Source organism: Fusarium musae, chromosome 5 (genome assembly GCF_019915245.1).
Source record: "Fusarium musae strain F31 chromosome 5, whole genome shotgun sequence".
NCBI lineage: Eukaryota > Fungi > Ascomycota > Sordariomycetes > Hypocreales > Nectriaceae > Fusarium > Fusarium musae.
Genome location: NC_058391.1, coordinates 2,604,986 through 2,624,464, shown reverse-complemented (window position 1 = coordinate 2,624,464; position 19,479 = coordinate 2,604,986). Strand labels below are relative to the sequence as shown.

Genomic DNA, 19,479 nt, shown 5'->3' with positions numbered 1-19,479 from the left:
TCTGGGACAGGTGCGGCCGAACGCTCCCGTCTGCGACCTTAGATGATGGCTGGGTGGCGTTTGTTGGTGAGGCTTGGAGGGATATGGAGGGGAAGATGCATGCCTTTTGGTTCCTGGAAGCCTTTTACGAGTGGCCTAGGCTAGGGAGGCAGGAAAACTTGAGGCCTATATCATAAGTTATAAAAAAGCTTGGACAAGTTTAAGATAGATTTCATAAATTTAGGATTTAATTTGCAGATCCTAAGACCAGCTTTTTTGGCATCTTTCTCAAACGTCAAAGGCTTTCTTGCTCATAGACACCAACCAGTGAGTTCCCGTTGGGGCTTGGAATGGTGATAAATGGCTAGCTCGTGTCCCTCAAAATCAGGGAGGATAATCACAAGGGCATTATGGCTAGTCAAGCCGCTTTTGGCAACTCGTAACTTGCCAATAAACTGGTCGCTTACAATGCTATTCATCCAGTGTCTCGTCTCACCCATCATTCCTCAGATCAAAGCTGAGCCCATCAGGCATATTTCAACGAACAAGGCCCAAGCTCTATCCGGCGTCTCATAGCGCATCAATCTCCCGCTCAATCTCCCGCTTAAACAGCGCCACGATACCAGGTAAAGCTCTAGCGAAGAGATTCAAGGCCGATGGAACGTTTCAGTTGGAGTCAAATATGTTGCACATGGTGGCTTAAGCTTAGATTTAACCATGTGCCTTTAGAGGATTGTGATACCGGCTAGTCAGACAGAAAACAGGATGTTGGGCAGCTTGGATCTGGTCGATCGGCATCTGGGCTGAAATAACCCTGGCATCTTATTTTTTTTTATCTTGCGCAATTGTTTCTTAGACAGAGATACCTTGCCACGTTCGACAATTGTCATCGATGTTGAGAAGTGTCCCGAGCCGTTTCAACAAGGGACTGCACGTGATAGGGATCAATCTTGAGAGACGGTTTGCAAGAAACACTCGCACTTCACGAGACATTGTGTACTGGATAAGTCACTGGAACACAAAATAAGGATGTTGAAACGCGTGATGATACGAGTGTCCGTTTGTCCTTGAGACATTGGTATTTGAGGCTTTATTAAGCTGCCCACATCCGGGAATGTCGCTGTAGAACGTAGTGGGTCTAGGCCTGTCTGGCATTCAAGACAGCAGCTTGGCTAACAAACCGACAAGAAATATATAATACTCAAAAGAAATCCTCTAAATTCAAGCCATTCATAATAAACAAGTGATTTTTCCTTTCATATTATAGTTACTGCTAGTCAGTTTCATTTTCACGATGCTCTCTCTCAAGAAATCCTCACTTCTCGCTATCGCGGCTTCAGCCGCACAAGTTGCTGCTCACGGCCATGTAGACTGGCTTGTCACAAACGGCATTGCATTTCGAGGTTATTCTGCTCCTGAAATGAGCTGGAATCCTAATCATCCTCCTGTTGTCGGCTGGACCAACGGCGCCACTGACAATGGCTATGTTGAGCCCAACTCCTTCGCAGACCCCGATATCATCTGCCACAGAGCTGCGAGACCTGGAAAGGGCCATGTGACCGTCTCAGCAGGTGACAAGATTACCCTTCAATGGAATACCTGGCCAGAGAGTCACCACGGGCCAGTGATTGATTATCTTGCGAGATGTTCTGGGGACTGCGAGACCGTTGACAAGAATGATCTTGAGTTTTTCAAGATTGGCCAAGAAGGACTCATTGACATGTCGATGCAGAATGGCAAGTGGGCATCTGACGTCCTTGTCGCTACTGGCTTCTCTTGGACTCTTCAAATCCCCGAAAAGTTGGCCCCGGGGAACTATGTCCTTCGCCATGAGATTATTGCTTTACACGGCTCAGGTCAGCCAAATGGAGCACAGAACTACCCCCAATGCTTCAACCTCAAAGTCACTGGTAACGGAGATTTGGTTCCAAAGGGCGTCAAAGGTACGCAGCTTTACAAGGCCAACGACCCTGGCATTCTCTTCAACCTATATACAACACCCTTGTCCTACAAGATCCCCGGTCCTACACTGGTTCCTGGCCTCCCGTCTACAGTCTCTCAGAAGGTTGTTGCCGCAACTGCAACATCGAGTGCAACTGTGCCAGGACAAACACAAGCTAGCACTAGCAGCAAATCTTCTTCCTCTACATCAAAGGGAGACTCTTCGCGAACCAGTACCCCTGTTGCAGGAGGTACAACACTCAAGACTTCAACAACAAGCAAGTCTTCTTCGTCCAGCACAACGAAGGACACACCACAGCCGACCGAGGACGACGACATTATCTGTGGTCCTGCAACAGGAGGCCTTCCAAAGTACAGTCAATGCGGAGGTAAAAGCTACACCGGCCCGACAGTCTGCCAATGGGGTTCAAGTTGCAAGGTTCTCAATCCTTATTACTCGCAATGTCTTTGATTGAAAGACCTCTGCGCTGGGTTGCAGTAAACCCGATTCCTTTGTCTCGCTGGCGTGAACTGGCTACTAGTTAACAATGATAACTATGATCGTAAAATACCATAACTAGTATCAAAAAGTGTTAGATCTCATTAAAAGTCTGCCCACTTTATGATAAATTCGAACATATTGAGAACAGTTCGAGAACAGACGGCTTTTGCCGACTTTCGTCAGCCTACGATTATTTTACCCAACGTCCTTCGGCAGTACCGGCAGCATCAGATCATGATTCTTGGATATGAAAGTCAAAAAGAAAGCTTAATGTGTGATATTAGTCAATTATTCTTCGTTTTAGTTTAGCTTGTGCTGTTTCCGGATAACATCGACGTCATGTTTCAGCTTTCTCCGCGGAGTCAAGATCCTAAAAGAGTGATGCTTTTGCTCTTCATAAACTGTCAGACCACGCTCGAGATTCAATTACATTAATCTGTAAGACTACTATCAGAGACAGAAAATATGCCTCACCGTAAGCCATGGATTGTCAAAGTTCAGGCCCATCCTGGGTCGACAACTGAAGAGATTCGGAACGAGCCGGATTGGGTTTCTGGGCACCAGCATCGCGTTGGTTTCAGAGACCGAAATAACCGACTCCCTGGACTTACTCATAAAGACGATGAGTATAGAGAAGAGGTTGCGAGGGAGAAGCAGAAGTATCTTGCATTTCAGAAGAGGGCCAAGAGTGGAGAATTGATCAATTTCAGAGACTTGATTGAGAATCAAAAGGTCAGTTCCTTATGGACAAGTCAGTGATAAAGCTAATTATTTCAAGGACTTTCATCTGCGGCATCCGGAGAATCGCTCACTTGGGTGGAGATATGTTCTCACCGCGACTGAGGATTGGGTCAAGAATAAAGAGCCATGGCCCGCAAACCTAAAGAAGCAGGAGGAAGAAGAGAAGAAGAAGAAAGAGGATGAAGCGAAGAGCGATGAGAAGGATGGCATGCCTGAGCAAGAGCATGAGTGGAAACGTTCCTCGGATAAAGACAAGCACCACGATGCATACGCAAAGAACAAAGAGGACGAGGAAAAGAAGCAGGAAAAGACTTCAGATGATGAAACAAAGCTCTCAGACAAGTATACGCCAGCCGAGATAGCTCTTCTGCGGGCTCTGGAGCATGAAAAGAACTACATACAGCACCTCAGAGAGAACAATGGAAAGAGAAGTTCCCCTCAGCACAAGAATCTCACGCAGATCTCAATCGACGAACAGGACCAGTTCAGTCCAGACAACTGGCTTCCTCGCTCTCCAGACCTCATCCGTCTCACTGGGAAGCACCCTCTCAATGCTGAGGCGCCTTTGACGCGACTGTACGAAGCTGGTCTAATTACGCCTAATGAGCTTCACTACGTCCGAAACCACGGTCCCGTTCCGCGTATTCTGTGGGAGTTCCACGAGTTGGAGATCACTTACGATGGCAAAACTCGGACGCTTTCTATGGATGAGCTGAAAGAGTTTGATACGATCAACATCGCTGTTGCACTTGCTTGTGACGGTAACAGACGCAAGGAACTCAACATGATAAAGAAGAGCAAGGGCTTCAACTGGGGCGCTGGAGGTGCGAGTTGCGCCTATTGGAAAGGGCCTCTACTGCGAGATGTACTCCTTGCATATGGTGTTCCCGAAAAACCTCCGGGCCTGGGCGAGAAGCGATATTGGGTCAACTTTGAAGGCACTGATGACTTGAGCGAAGGGAAATACGCGACCTGCATCCCTTTTGAGCATGCCATGGCGCCCAACAACGACGTAATTCTAGCCTACGAGATGAATGACGTTCCGTTACCCCCTGATCACGGTTACCCCGTTCGTGTCATCATTCCAGGATATGTCGGCGGGAGAAACGTCAAGTGGCTGAAGAAGATATGGATAAGTGAGAAGGAAAATGATTCTTACTATCACATCTGGGATAACCGCGTTCTTCCATCGTTTGTCACTGAGAAAGATGGCCCCTTCGCCGAAACCCTCTTTCATCATCCCGATACAGCATGCAATGAGCAGAACCTCAACTCTGTCATCGTCAGGCCGGCACAAGGCGAGAAGATTCCTTTGAACAGTGTCAAGAAGGGAGAAAACTATCGTATCGAAGGTTATGCATATGACGGAGGAGGCCATGAGGTTCAGCGTGTTGAGGTCTCCCTTGACGATGGAGCAACTTGGCTGTACTGCATCCGCAAATTCCCCGACCATCCAATCCGCCACGGGAACAAATTCTGGAGTTGGCTCCACTGGCATGTCGACGTTGAGATTTCCCATGTTATTCGTGCAAAGAGTATCATGGTTCGATGCTTCAACGTGTTCAAGAACACGCAGCCGAGAGAGCCAAACTGGAATGTCATGGGTATGATGAACAACTGTTGGTACACAGTACGTCCTGAGATCACCGAGGACGACGACTCAGAAACGCCTTCTATTTTTTTCAGACACCCTGTTGAGCCAGCTACAAAAGACGGTGGATGGATGAAACCAAGCGTTGAGAATAAGATTGCAGAGGCGAAGCAAGAAGCCGGTGCGCCCCAGAAGGAATTTACCCGAGAAGAGATTGAGAAGCATAATACTCAGGATAACTGCTGGCTTGTCGTCGACGGAAAGGTCTACGATGCAACTAGTGTGCTCGAATGGCATCCTGGCGGTGCAGCTGCTATTCTTGGGCACGCTGGTAAGGTGCATCAGGAGACGAGTGACGAGTTTGCTAGTATCCATGATGACTATGCTTACAAGAAACTCAAAGGTGAGTCGAAATCCTTGTCCATGGGTGTATCTAACGAGAATCAGAATGTGCTCTTGGTGTTGTGACTGAAAAGGCAGCCAACTTCATCAAACAAAATGCAGAAGCTGCTGCCAAAGAAACCTCTGAGTCGAGCAACAAGGATGAGAATCTAGCACTGGACAAGCACAGATGGATTCCAGTCAAGCTCATTGACCGCAAGAATCTTTCCAAAGACACCAGAGCTTATACCTTCCAATTGCCCGAGGGTAAAAACATCCTCGGCCTTGGGACATGCCAGCATGTTCAGATTGGCTTCCATATGCTGGATAGGATGCTCATCCGCTCATACACACCCACGAAGCCACTTCTCCCAGCCCCAGGCGAAAGGTCATCCAATGGAAGTGCCGTGCCTCTTCGAGATGGAGATGGCACCTTTGAGCTCACGGTCAAGACTTACTTCCCCGATGAGAATCAACCGGGCGGCGCACTCTCCAACATCTTAGACTGTATGCCCATCGGTGAAGAAGTCGAGCTTCGTGGCCCAACCGGAGAAATAGTCTACAACGGCAATGGAAACTTCGTTATTGAAGGTAAAGATCGTCACTTCGATCGTGTATCCCTCGTGCTTGGCGGTTCAGGCATAACGCCAGGCTACTCCCTCCTCGCACGTATTCTCCTCTCTAACAATGATAAGACAGAGATTCGAGTTGTGGACGCCAACAAAACAGAGGCTGATATTTTGCTGAAAGAGGAGCTTGAGGAGTTTGAGAAGAAGTCTAAAGGACAGTTGAAGGTGACTCATGTCCTAAGTCATGCTAATGATAGTTGGGAGGGAAAGACAGGCCACGTAAATGAGGATATCATTAAGCAGAGTTTGTTCGAACCGTCTGAGAAGAGTGCTGTTTTCTTATGCGGTCCGCCGGCGATGATACAGAAGGCTGCACTTCCTGCTCTCAAAGACTGGGGTTACGTGGAGGATGAGAATATGTTTGGATTCTAGTGTGTAGATCTTAGGGGTCTATTTTCTGTGCTCACTCAGGCAAGTAAATGTACACAGTTGCCTCATGATCTTGATCTCATTGTTGATGTCATGGGTTGGTACAGGATATAGGATTGAGTCCAATGTACTGGAGTAAGGTCATGTCAACGTCAAGAAGGAAATGTAACCCCCCCATCGTAGATTAAACATGGTTCAAAGTCTTCCATTATTCCGTTCCAGCATGAGGTGGATTTGCTTGATACGGCTTTTTGAAATTTGTCACTTTGTCAACGATCGAAAATGCTCAGGACTTGCGAGGGAAAGTTATCACCACTCAGCCATGAAGCTCACATACATTCGGCCCCTTGGTGATTTCTCCAGCGCCCTTGATTACCTGTTCTCTATTTCATGAACATAGTTGATGAAAGCTTATCTGCGGCCATACACGCCAAGTCGCCAAGTCGCCAACCCTAAAGATCCCAACCTTATCAACAACCATTAACAGGCCCTATCAATTCATCAAGGTGCAGGATATCAAAGTCCCTCATGAAGAGCGGTCAGAAACTGGTCCATGCTCATGATAAGATGTTGTTTTGTGATATGTGAGAGATGATTTGACTGGTCACTGATAAGAAGTACCTATACGGGAGTTGATCTATCGGATAACCGTATGCAAGATCTCGCCGAGATAGATCAAGGGTGCATCCTGTATATGGCGCGATTTTGTAGATCATTGATGAGATTATAGGTCCTATCGGCACCCTTACCGAGAATTGAGGCCATCTCGAAAGATAGATGCTCAGCGGGCGGCGGATGTTTAGGTTGAAGCTGTCATCAAATACTGATCAATTGATGTCTAAATTTATCCTCTCTTAGATACTGCGTCACCAAGTCATAAGCGTTACTACCAGAATTGTTTGAAATGTGATCAATTTCATCTTTCCAAACAGCGGAATGACTCTCATGCTAACTTTTGTCCCGCTAACCAAACGCTATAATACACTCTTTTCCTTTCCATTCTTTTTATCCATCAGGGTATTCATCATAATCTCATAACTTAAACAGCAGAGGTTCCCTTTTCGGGAGTCTCCTCAGGCCAGACATCATATCCGAAGGTATCCTTCATGTTAACAAAGCGAGTATGTCGGCCCTTGGCAACACTCTGAATGGCCTCAAAGTCCTCGTCGGACAGGTTGGGAACCTGGAAGTTGCTCTCAATTCGAGAGGGTGTTGAGCTCTTGGGCAGCACAGCATAGCCGCGGCGCAGACCCCAGGCAAGGAGCACTTGAGCGAGGGTGTTGCCGCTGCGCTCGGCGACGGCGTTGAGGGTCTCGTTGGTGCGGACCTTCTCGCCAGTAGTGGGAACCTGGTTCTGAGATCCGAGGGGAGAGTAAGCGGAGGGAAGGATGTCGTTCTCCTGGCAGAACTTGACGAGCTCCTCGTTGGGCAAGAAGGGATGGATCTCAATCTGGTTGACAGCTGGCTTCACCTTGGCGAAGGACAGCAGCTTCTTGAGACCCTCGACGGTCCAGTTGGAAACGCCAATAGCACGGGCCTTGCCGCTAGCATAAATCTCCTCCATGGCGCGCCATGTGGGTTCAGGGTTCTCAGTGAGGTCCTTCTTGATGACGTACTTGCCATCAGGTCCGATCTTGGGCTTGTAGTCCTCGTCCTTCTCGGCGGCGATGGGCCAGTGGATGAGGAAGAGGTCAATGTAGTCGAGGCCAAAGTTCTTGAGGGAGTTCTCGAAGGACCACTTGACCTCCTCAGGCTCGTGGAGGTGGTTCCAGACCTTTGTGCAGATGAAGATGTCCTCACGCTTGACATCCTTGTTCTCGGCGAGGAAATCCCTCACAGCCTGACCGACCTCACCTTCGTTGAGGTAGAACCAGGCGCAGTCGAGGTGTCGGTAGCCGACCTTGAGGGCGCACTTGACAGCGTCGTAGGTCTCGCCCTTTGCGCCCTCGTTGGCGAAAGTGCCGAAGCCCAGGCCGGGCATCTTGACGCCATTGTTGAGGGTGAAGGTGGTCTTGTTTGAGAGGGCCATTGTGTAGATGTTTGGGTGAAGTTTGGGAGTGAGTGATGGGTATGTGAGTAGGTGATAGATAGGGAGTGAGAATCTTGGACTAGTGAGGGGCAGTTTTAGATATGGACGGCTTTTAAAGGGATTAAATTAATGATGAATAAAATAAAATATCTCATCAATTGACGTTTCGTCAGTGGAGAGGTACCTACCGATGCTGAAAACTCTATACCTACCTAGGTACGTAACGGCAATTGTTGTGTAAGGATGGCACGTTTTGACCTACTCTCTCTCTCACTGTACAGTGCAGCATGTACCTGATGAGGTGGCTACCTATAAGCCGTCGTCCATGGTCATGTTTTTTTCGCCGACACCGCGCGAGGCGAGTTTGGGACAAGATGGGCATTGACGTCATGTCCTTAATTGGGAAACTTCTAGAAAGGCTAGGCTAGACCAAAGGGAGAGAGAGTCTCAGTAACGAATTTTCACCCTGATGGGAAATTTTACTGACTGAGGCTGTTCCGTTTTGCCAAGAACTGTGGTGCCGGTTACAGTTACTTGATCGCCCCTCGCTTCAGCTAAAGACACTGTATGTATGTATGTATGTATCTGCAGTGGCATGTAGAGTTTTTGTCTACGTGGACAAATACTTGAGTCAGGGAAACGTGCGGCGACCAACCAGAAGATCAAGAGTCGAAAAAAGTAATCTTATCACTTGAAAATTGGAGCCGCAAGTGGCGATCCTTTTGAGAACGTCCCTTACGTTTTCGAGACGAGAGGCTGAATACCCGCCCTAGCCGTATTTTCTTCAGTAACGGTATCCACCCTAAAAAGACGGTCGACGACAGAGTCTAGGGTCTTATGGGTTCTGTAGGGTCCCTGTCCGGCAGTGGAGACAGGGATGATGTCAGAAATGAACCCCTTGGTAGCCTTCTGGAGCTTCTCCAATTTAATTCCCGTGCAAAAACAGGCACCGCCAGAGTCCATCTCCACTGGCAGTCCACTTGGTGCGGACTCTTCTCGGCCAGCACCTCCAAGATAGCGATGCGAAGCGATAATGAGGCCTCGAGTCGAGGTACTTTTTATCTCTTGAGGCATATCTTTCTCGAATGGTGTAACTTGCTAAGAGGGGCTGCGGAGTCAATCTTGACATAAACCTCACGTCACTTATCCTACGAGCTACTGTACTGTATGACGACTGGCTCAAAGTTTAAGTCGAGTACCTAGGGGCGTGTGTACACCTTCATTTTTCACACTGCTTGTCGCGGGAAAACGGGAAGAAACGGTTCAAACGTGTCGTCTTCCAGTCCGTTCTTTGGCTCTCTAGCCCTTCCAGATAACGGATTCCCCATGTACTGTACTCTATGTACTGACAACAATTAATTGCATTGACTGACGGTGAACGCCCGAGATCCACTTCGGTAGCGCCGTTTGACATGAGGAAACCATGGATGGACTTTGTCTTGAACGGACGAGACGTTCCCGGGAAAAATGTGAAAAGTGAGAAAAGATGATGATATCAACAGATCTCACTCATTCTCACTTATTTTACTCTCACAGTATCTGGGAGAACTCTCGAGATAGATAAATACGGATCCCCGCCCCATTTCTCTTGTGCATCATCTCGATCTCATACCTTCCATCATCCTCATCATACCCAAGCAGTCTTCCCTTCACTCAATACTTGATACCCCCCCGATATAACCCAATCCACGACTGTCTTCTTTCCCTCTTTCCCTCTTAACTTGACATTCTTCCTCATCTTCACATTGACTGTCTTTCTTGTTCAACATGCCCGCCTACGACGACAGCGAACTTCACACCCCAAACTCCCCCAGCACCCTCCGCAAGATGTCCAACATGAATAACGGCGAGGGTAACGGCGAGGGCCACCACGACAGCCTCGCCATTCCCGGCGACGATGCCAACGGCCCTCAGGAGATCCCCGCTACCAGGTCCTCCATCTCAGAGGCCGCAAAGTACATGCACAACCTCAGCGTCTCTCCCTCGATGAGGGACCGACGATCATCCCGAAACTCTTTCGGTACTGCTCTGCCTATCCCCCGCAAGCGTCAGTCGCGCCTCTCCTCCGTTCACCATGCCGACGGTCGACCCACTCGTCCCGGCATGCCCCCGATCCAGCCTACCCGAGAGCTCCTCGTTGCTCAGGTTCAGGACCTCCAGGCTGAGAAGGTCAAGAAGGCCAAGAACATGGCCTTTGCCTTCGACATTGATGGTGTTCTCGTCCACGGTGATCGTCTGATCCCCGAGGGTAAGAAGGCTCTTGAGATCCTCAACGGTGACAACGAGCTTGGCATCAAGATCCCTCACATCTTCCTTACCAACGGATCTGGTAAGATCGAGAAGGATCGCTGCGCGCAGCTCTCCAAGATCCTTGGCAACCCTGTCGAGACCGACCAGTTCATCCAGTCTCACACCCCCATGAGTGCTCTGGCTGAGTACTACAGCACAGTCCTCGTCGTCGGTGGTGAGGGCTACCGCTGCCGTGAGGTCGCTGAGCAGTATGGCTTCCGCAACATCGTCGTCCCCAACGACATTGTCGCCTGGGACCCTACCATTGCTCCCTACCGCGTCTTCACTGATGAGGAGCGCGCCACCTCTCGTCCCCGTGACTTCACCAAGATCTGCATCGAGGCTATCATGGTCTTCTCCGACTCGCGAGACTACGCTACAGACATGCAGATCATCATGGACGTCCTCCGCGCAAAGAACGGTCGTCTGGGCACCGTCGCTGAGGACCCCGTTGCCGAGCGCGTTCCTATCTACTTCTCCCAGGGCGATCTTCTCTGCCCCACCGAGCACCCTTACCCTCGTATGTCCCAGGGTGCTTTCCGCATCGGTCTCGAGGCTATGTACAAGGCCCTCACCGGTGCTGACCTCGAGCGTGTCGTCTACGGCAAGCCTGAGTTGGCTACCTACAAGTATGCTGACGATGTTCTGACCTCATGGATGGGCGAGCTCCACGGTGAGGAGCGTCTTCCCGAGCACATCTACATGATCGGCGACAACCCCGCGTCCGACATCATCGGTGGAAACATGTACGGCTGGAACACCTGCTTGGTGCGCACCGGTGTCTTCCAGGGCGGAGACAACGACGAGAACAACCCCGCCAACTTTGGCGTCTTCCCCAACGTTCTGGAAGCCGTCAAGAAGGCTCTCCGCAATGAGCTTGGCCAGGACTTCAAGTGCTTCTTCGATGAGAAGATCAACCCCGTCCTGCACGGTGACGCTGCTGATGCCGCCGCTGTCGTCTAAGCGTGCGACAATGACATTTTTAACGAAACTTTGTTTTTTTAATGGCGTTTGGATTTTGGGGGAATTGAAAAGTCTACGACGAATTTGAACCCATGGATTTTGACTTTTTGGCATAGACCAGCGATAGAATCTTGATATCAATAGCATAGATTGAATTGGCCAAGATGACACTCGGCGGACGCGTCTGAGTGTGTCTTGGGGAATTGCCTGGAGCAGTTCAATTGAAAGCAAATTCTCAATTTTTTTCATGTCCCTGCATCGTGAATGCGACCGAATGCGACCGTGATGAGTCGTCCTCAATTGAGAAGATCATACCGTGGCGGCCCTGGAGCCCTGTGCCTTTACTGTGCTTCACTGTGCCTGTACCTGCAACTCGCAACCACCACCAAGAAAATTTCCCCGACCGGCAGCGATACCCGCCGTGAACCAGGCTGCGAGCATCCGTGGCAGCGTGTCTACAGGGAAAATGACAAGTACGTAGGTATGCTGTCAGGGTTGTGATCTCAAGCTTGGCTGGTTCATCGGGATCGGCACAGATTGCAAGGCAAGTGCCGAACTCAAAAGCAAAGATCAGCGGAAGTGAAAACCTTGGAAAGCTTCAGAAGATCAACGATACATATTTCTCAAGCGACATTCTTTTGCACCGTCAGAACCGTTTTGAATCGTAAAGCCCGTTCGGTCAGTAACGTAAAGTGAGGAGTTACAGTGGGTGGATGCGACGATGTCATGGCGTCATTTAGGCCAGTTTTTAGGGAGTGTCCACTGTCACGAAAATACCTTAGGTAGCACAGCATGTGAATACGACATCATCAGCTCCTTCTCCGAGTCATGAATCATTTGCGTTCGAGGAAACGGGTTTGTATCGCATTCAGAATAATTGCAATTATCTCGTGGCGGACTAGATATGTAAGCAGAAGTCGGATTTAATGAAGCTCTCGTAAGCTTAGGTACACTGGAATACCACGCGCTCGCCAATCGCTCCTGTGTCGCATGCCGCTACAAGCAAACGCGAGGTTGAGCGATGGGCCAAGACATCTACAATGCCTCCTCAATCCCTCACAGGACAAATCTTACGTGTAAAACTCGCCCGAAAATAAGACGAGCTCGATTAATTGGGAATTTCATGTTAGATACATGACAAGTTAGTTTAATGATAAAAGTCGGTATCTGCATCTATCAGGCGCTCAATCCAATCTCATTCATCTACTCTGCACCGAGAACAGTTCATCAGTTTCCGACACATACAAAATCATGGCCCGATATCTGTCAACTCTCCTTTTCGGAGCCCAGCTAATTTTGAGCACCTTGTCTCACTCAATCCCCAACTTGCTTCCTCGATCAGAGCAAGACTACCCGTATCCTGTACTGGGCTCAGACGAGCCCGCAGATTATGCAACAACTGGGTATTTCCTCAATCATTTCGCCATATCTACCAGAAATCTCACTGCAAGTCTTGACTTCTACTCCAGAGTCCTTGGCTTCCGCAAAATGTTCACCTTGAACGTCAGCAAGACATACTCCATCACCTACCTAGCCCATGCCCACGGTGGCAAGAACGGGACAGGTTATCAAACCGCTCTAGAGTTGAACCGTGAGAAGAACAATGCTCAAGGTCTTCTCGAGATTTACTACCTCGATATTCCTACCAAGAACATTGAGTCTAGCTCCCAGCATCCCAGCACCTTTGCTCATATTGGACTTGTTGTACCCGATGCACAGAAGACACAAGAGCGTCTGGAGGCCATGCCTGATATAAAGATTGTCAAGAAATATGGAGAGAAGTTTACTCAACTCACTGATGATCTTGTGATTGGCCCGGCTGTTGGACTGCCACCTGCTGTTGTTGCACAGTTGAGCCTGGAGGAGAGGGAAGCAATTGTTGAAGGGCTTGGGGGTGGCGTCGATCCCCTCATCTTCATTGTTGATCCCGATGGAAACTTTATTGAGATTCAAGGTGAGGAGGGTGCTGATTTGGTACAGGGATGAGTTTGAGTTGTACAAGAGAGTAGGGGATATGTGCCTGGGGAATCGTGTACGGGATGGTTGGGTATATAACAGGATCTTGGGCACATTATACTGTCGTTCTAGAAGCTTCGGCCACTTATTCAAGATTTACCCAAAACTTATGGCAACTAATTAGTCTGAAATCGATTTGAGATACATTTTGTTACGTGGTGAGCCGATAGTACATGGAGCCCCCTGGCTTAAGTGAGTATAATGAGCCGCCAGCATAGGAGAAAATTTTCAATGGTTTCACTGGCACCTCCTACTACAGGAAATCCTCTAATAATTTCAATGAAGAGTTAAACACTCCTAGTAGCCCTACGAAGTTATACACCTCGAAGCTAAGGGCCGAGAACGCTTTAGACTTGCCACCCTTGGTCTCAACCCCACGTGTTTCTGCAAGCTCAGGCACTAGGTCTTCTAATAATCACGTAGCAGATCCAATGGTGTTCTCTTTAATATATTCCGAAGCTTCGATAGGTCGCCAAGGTCAGTGCCCCTGCATATCGGCACCAAATAAGCTGCCGTTCCTGAGTCCCCCGCAGTTTGCGTGGGTTGGTCTCCATGAACTCGGCACAGCGGAAATAGACATAAACAGAATATTTACATGGAATCGCGAGCCTTTGATGTCCAATTTTTATGGTTTCTCTTTGTTCCATGCTGATCAGCCATCATTCACACACACACCGAGAATCCACTCAACAGCAACACCGCAAAGCATGCCAGATTCAGACCCAGCCAAGCTTCCCCTTCCGCCCCCAACTCAACAGCAACACAACGAGGCTGTCGAAACCACCCGCAATTTCACCCTGCATACGACAGCAATCAAATGCTAAAAAGGCGGTCAACGGTGCCTCCGAGCCACGTAGCTGTTGGAGTACATACATATGCACGCAGCCGGTTGATCAGACCCAAAAGGGGTTGGGCAATTGGAGTTGGCATGGATTGGGCAGATTTGGAGTCGCTGTGAGGGGTCAGAAAAAAACACCAAAAAGGGAGAGAAAATGTAGTTGCGATGAAAATAAGTCATCAAGCGGCTCTGCAGTCATCATGTGTCTCAAGGGCCCAATGCCCAGCTCTTCATTTCTGCTCACGCAAATGCTGAAGCGGCCACCATCTCCCAACGTTTCTTTGGATGATTCCTCTTCGAGTACCGTCCCGTGAGATCGTCTATTACTGTGCTCCTCACCCTTTGGTCGTGGTATACCAAGAAAGGTAAGTCAACTCCTTGCTGTCCAACGAGACGCGACTGTTTGATGTGACACTGTCTGACTGGTAGCCGCACAGCTGAGACAAACTCTTACCACCTTCTGGTTATCATATCCCGATCCTGTTGCATCGAGAAAAGCCCCCAAAGCAAGAGAGTATCGAATCGACAACGTCACATCGACTGGACAGTTGGCCTGTCCCTGTCTCAAGCTGGGAAGGAATGACCGTCTGCTGGGTCAATCTTGCCCGTCGACAAGGACTCCAAAAGGCATCGTCAGCTACCAGAGAAAGGGTCACGTAAGACCGAATCCAGAAGACCATACCGTCGACCGAAACTCAACATTGACTGCCTGTGATAATGAGAAGATCTACCTCTTATCACGGCGCTGCATCACACAGGAGACCCTACCCCTGCGTGATAGCAGATCGATTCCCCGGGAAATGCAAGAGGAGTTTCAACAACATTGAAAAGCTCAAGTAAGACATACCACATCTCGTCTCGACCCAAACATGCTAACAAGCCTTAGCGAGCATATTAAGAGATGCCACAACCCATTCCTCTGGTGTAATGATTGCTTGAAAAAGTTCAACAGCTCCATGAGTAAGGAGGCGTTGGATCGCGAGAAGGAGTACCATAAGGCGATATGTCCCAAAGAGCCTTCCGAGAAAAACAAAGCCCTCAGGGAGAGGGCTTACGTCATTGACGAAGCTCGATATGAGCTTTGTAAGAAGCTTGGGTGGAAGCAGACTGCTGCTTCACATGAGCTCAATCGCGAAACAGGCGGCAAGGAATGCGTGTCTCAGCGGAGCTGGAGACAGATCCGTGACACTATCTTCCCAGCCGACACCGTAACGGTGGACGAGTCTCACGAGCTCGTTGCAAGAGTCGAGAACGAGCCGAGAAACGAAATGTTCTTGACTCAGTTTCGAGGCAGAGACTCACTTGTCCCAACACAGATAGAGATCAGCACGATCTCTCAGCCACCCCCAACGGTTGATAACACGTCTCACCTATCCACGGTCCTGTCTGAGGTGACTGCTCCTCTCACAGGTCCAACGACGATTGCTTTCTCTGATCCTGGACCGGATGGGAAAGACGACATGGTCGGGCTTTTTCCATTACCCCCACTCCCTAATCTCCAAGAATATGAGTCTGCAAACTCCTTGACTGGTACGGGAAAATGGGATACTAGCTACTTGGATCCGGAACTGGAACTTGAAATGGACTTTGACCAATGGTTAAATTCAGAATGACTTGGGAGGGAGAGTGATGATGGGGATATAGATCAAATTGTCAAACTTGATGGAGGACTTTACACTCGAAATCTTCTGGCAGAATGGACACAACTCAGCTTTATATAAACTCACTACATAATACTGGTTCCTTGAGAGTGACTCACCCTGAAAGTGCGAATTATCATGCCGTATGTTTGCTGACTTGAGGCCATCTATTTGTCATTCGGGCTGAAAGGGATGCCACAAGTGAGGAATCGATATGCTGTGCGTCTACCACGATAAAGCTGCACGTCATCATGGAAATTACAATAAGCTGAAATGAAACATTGTATTGGCTCGATTGTATGTTGTGCAGACTCTTGATCAGCATTTATCTGATGACTGTCCTCGCGCAACCTATAAGGCAGTCAGCGGGAATTATTGACAAGGGCACGCAACACGACATCTCACGCCGCTAATGCAATTCGGTTTAATGAAATATGCTGTAATAATGGTTACTACCATCGGATCATCCTAAATCTCAATGTTATAAGAATATCCGATCTCGGACTTAAGGTTCGGCTGCTTCCGCTGAGGGCGTACTTGACATCTCGACTAAGTGGGGTCTTCAATCGCCCCAATGGACGCCAAAGTTCAGTTCAACTCTGACTCCTCATCAACATTTCTTTACTCTCGAGTCCGCGCCCTACGGATACATTCATCCGAAAATAGACGCTATGCGCGTTGATAACGTTGATATGGGCGATACTAACGATACGGAGCACCCTGCCCCTCCTGATGCAACCTCCAGTGCGGAGCCCTTTTTGGACTTTGACGCATTGGCCTTTGATCCTGGCACACTTGAGTCGAACACATACGAGTCTGCTTTTGAGAATGTATTAGGAGGAAATGAGTTCGAGTTCAATTTTGACGAGTTATGGAATGCGGATACGACCCAGCTCCCTCTCACGGCAGATGACACCGATTTCGCACAGACTCATCCGCTTCAAGGCGACACCAGCTTGCAACATGATGGCTTACAGCGCGCAGGGACTGATCAACTCGCACTCAACTTCGGGGACCTCATGAGAAATGCTTCTGAATCCCCATCAACCAGATCACCCAGCATCCTTACCCCGCCAATTCCCTCTCCGCTACCCCCAAAGATAGGCCATCGCTTCACCCTCGATGCCATCCGCTCATTGAAGGACTGGTTCGCTCGGAACATCGACAATCCCTACCCAAATGAAGAGGAAAAGAATATGCTGGAGCTCCAAACCGGTTTGACTCGAACTCAAATTACGAATTGGCTAGCAAATGCTCGAAGACGGAGAACTACTACCGATAGCGGCACTCAGACAGCTTCGGGAAAGTCTGGCAAGGCTCCTTCCGAGTATACGCCAACACGAGCTGGTACACCAATTCCACGAAGACGATCTGAGAAGGGGATGCATCCTTTGCAGAGATGGGTTGATTCACCGCCTGAGAATGAACCGGCTGCTGTGTCTGCTATTGCCCGTGCGATGGCATCAGGCGAATTAGTCACATCCAGTATGTTACCTTGCCCACAACCTCAAGATCAAGTCTGACAAGAACAGGAAGTCGAAGTCGGAGAGGGACATTCTCAAGTGACGAAAGAATACCCCGAAGACGTGGCCATAGATCAAACGCTAGCAGTCTTGGGACATCAAGAAGCGCATCAACAGACTCACGTTCCTCGCGCGGCTCCATCAGCGGTACCTCATCACACAGCAGAGGTAGATCGATCCAAAAACGGAGGCCGCAGAAAACATCACTGATGAAACCCCGGCTCACATTCCAATGTACATTCTGTACCGAAACTTTTAGCCGAAAATACGACTGGCAACGTCATGAGAATTCATTGCACCTGTCTTTGGAACGATGGGAGTGTTCCCCTGACGGCCCAACAACCACGGATCCCGATACTGGCCAGGTTATCTGCCTTTTCTGCGGTGGAATTAGCCCAAGCGATGAGCATATAACTGCACATAATCCATCTGCATGTCAGGAAAGATCATTTAGCAGGAAAGACCACCTCAAGCAACATCTACGCCTTGTGCATAACGCCAAATTAACCGAACTTTCTACGAAACTATGGAGGACTGCACAACCAGATATCATTTCGAGATGTGGATTCTGCCAAGCTTCCATGACTAGATGGATTGATAGAGTTGATCATTTAGCGAACCATTTTAAGATGGGATGTACGATGAATAACTGGGTTGGTGACTGGGGATTCGAAGATGATATATTGAAGACCATAGAGAAGGCTTTGCCACCATGTGAGTGCCGTGAGCGCTTTGAAGTACGTTGCTGACTTGTTTCAGACTTGGTTGAATTGGAACGTGGAACTCCATTCCCCTTCGCAGCCAGTGGCAAACCACCTGATTCTCCTCGAAGTGCATACGAGCTCATCACGCTGGAGTTGGCATACTTTATTTCGAATCACACCGACAATATTGGGAGTCTGCCAAGTCACGAAAGTCTACAACTGGAGGCATGCCGCATCATGTTTGCTTCAGAAGTAACATTCCCCGAAGCGAATCTGGACTCTCACGGGAGTCCATCGTGGTTCAGAGACTTGCTTCTGTCCTCTGATGAGATTGCTCAACAAGCTCGCTTCGCACCGATTCGATCGAGTACAGAGAGTAGACTTTCTGTTTTGAGGGTCAAGGGCAAGAACTCGTTGTTTGAGGAGTGTCCACTGGAGTCACGATTGCAAGCGTTCATGCGTGATCGAAGAATGAGGGGTCTGTCTGAGGTATCGGATGGAGAGCTACAAAAAGAGGCAGGTCGTATTGTCATGCAGATGGAAAGCGAGCTTCAAACGAAGCCGGAATTCGTTGCGAACTGGTTGATTGGTTTCCTGTATAAATCAACGAACTGGATAAGCGACTTTCGGCGACGTGCAGACCTAATGTCAACCAATGACAGCTGGAAAGTCCCATCGCCAGGTAACATGGGATGGTCTGCCGAGCCTACAAGCGCCCAGGTACAACATGATCTATCTTGGGTGAACAACTCGTCTCTCTTTGACGGAAATGGCTGGTCTTTTGGAGGGCAAGCTGGGCCGTCGGGCGCAAGCATGACATGGCAAGCGAACGAACCATCTAATAACGCTGATCAATCCACGTTTGACCCATCGCTCGATGACTTTACATGGCTTTGGTCAGACGATAAATCACCACCAAAAATACCACAGACGACCCCGAGTCCCGGAGCCGAAGGGGAGTCAGGCCTTCGACCGACGTGGCTTGGTCCGGGTATCTATGTCTTGAATGACCCGAACCATCTCCCGTGGTTTGCGCGCGAGATGAAGAGATGGGTAAAGGCGGCCATGTCACCCAATAACCCAATCTGTCATGTTCCTTCTGATGAGGAGCTTAGACATCAAGCTCGATGCCTGCTTTACAATGAGTATGTCCGTGCCCTCCTGTCTTTGACGCATCCAGCTTACCCTTCCAGTGATGACCCTTGGAATCAAACACCTGCGGACCACGCGCAATGGTTGGAGATGTTCAAGAAAGAGGTAGGAATTATTTGAAGCGCGGGCTAGAGGATGCCTACGCGTACAGGGAATGACTGCGATAGCGATGCAGGAGCCCGCAAATGCAGG

General features: G+C 49.1%; 7 protein-coding genes across 7 annotated transcripts; 6 read left to right on the top strand and 1 right to left on the bottom strand.

Moving 5' to 3' along the window:
- Window positions 1-1,273: 1,273 nt before the first annotated feature.
- Window positions 1,274-2,392, top strand: J7337_007216 (uncharacterized protein; the record flags this gene model as incomplete). Its single annotated transcript, XM_044824870.1, has 1 exon — window positions 1,274-2,392. The coding sequence occupies one exon, from the start codon at window positions 1,274-1,276 to the stop codon at window positions 2,390-2,392; it is 1,119 nt and encodes a 372-aa protein (XP_044680527.1).
- A 495-nt stretch (window positions 2,393-2,887) lies between these two features.
- Window positions 2,888-6,136, top strand: J7337_007215 (uncharacterized protein; the record flags this gene model as incomplete). The annotated part of the gene is made up of 3 exons (XM_044824869.1): window positions 2,888-3,154; window positions 3,201-5,157; window positions 5,202-6,136. The coding sequence occupies 3 exons, from the start codon at window positions 2,888-2,890 to the stop codon at window positions 6,134-6,136; spliced, it is 3,159 nt and encodes a 1,052-aa protein (XP_044680526.1).
- Window positions 6,137-7,172: 1,036 nt separating this feature from the next.
- Window positions 7,173-8,162, bottom strand: GLD2 (Glycerol 2-dehydrogenase (NADP(+)); the record flags this gene model as incomplete). The annotated part of the gene is made up of 1 exon (XM_044824868.1): window positions 7,173-8,162. One exon carries the CDS (start codon window positions 8,160-8,162, stop codon window positions 7,173-7,175), a length of 990 nt encoding a protein of 329 aa, XP_044680525.1.
- Window positions 8,163-9,929: 1,767 nt separating this feature from the next.
- On the top strand, window positions 9,930-11,414 carry J7337_007213 (uncharacterized protein; the record flags this gene model as incomplete). The annotated part of the gene is made up of 1 exon (XM_044824867.1): window positions 9,930-11,414. One exon carries the CDS (start codon window positions 9,930-9,932, stop codon window positions 11,412-11,414), a length of 1,485 nt encoding a protein of 494 aa, XP_044680524.1.
- A 1,251-nt stretch (window positions 11,415-12,665) lies between these two features.
- On the top strand, window positions 12,666-13,400 carry J7337_007212 (uncharacterized protein; the record flags this gene model as incomplete). The annotated part of the gene is made up of 1 exon (XM_044824866.1): window positions 12,666-13,400. The coding sequence occupies one exon, from the start codon at window positions 12,666-12,668 to the stop codon at window positions 13,398-13,400; it is 735 nt and encodes a 244-aa protein (XP_044680523.1).
- A 1,585-nt stretch (window positions 13,401-14,985) lies between these two features.
- Window positions 14,986-15,881, top strand: J7337_007211 (uncharacterized protein; the record flags this gene model as incomplete). Its single annotated transcript, XM_044824865.1, has 2 exons — window positions 14,986-15,104; window positions 15,221-15,881. The coding sequence occupies 2 exons, from the start codon at window positions 14,986-14,988 to the stop codon at window positions 15,879-15,881; spliced, it is 780 nt and encodes a 259-aa protein (XP_044680522.1).
- Window positions 15,882-16,579: 698 nt separating this feature from the next.
- Window positions 16,580-19,407, top strand: J7337_007210 (uncharacterized protein; the record flags this gene model as incomplete). Its single annotated transcript, XM_044824864.1, has 2 exons — window positions 16,580-17,393; window positions 18,191-19,407. 2 exons carry the CDS (start codon window positions 16,580-16,582, stop codon window positions 19,405-19,407), a joined length of 2,031 nt encoding a protein of 676 aa, XP_044680521.1.
- Between the last annotated feature and the right edge of the window lie 72 nt (window positions 19,408-19,479).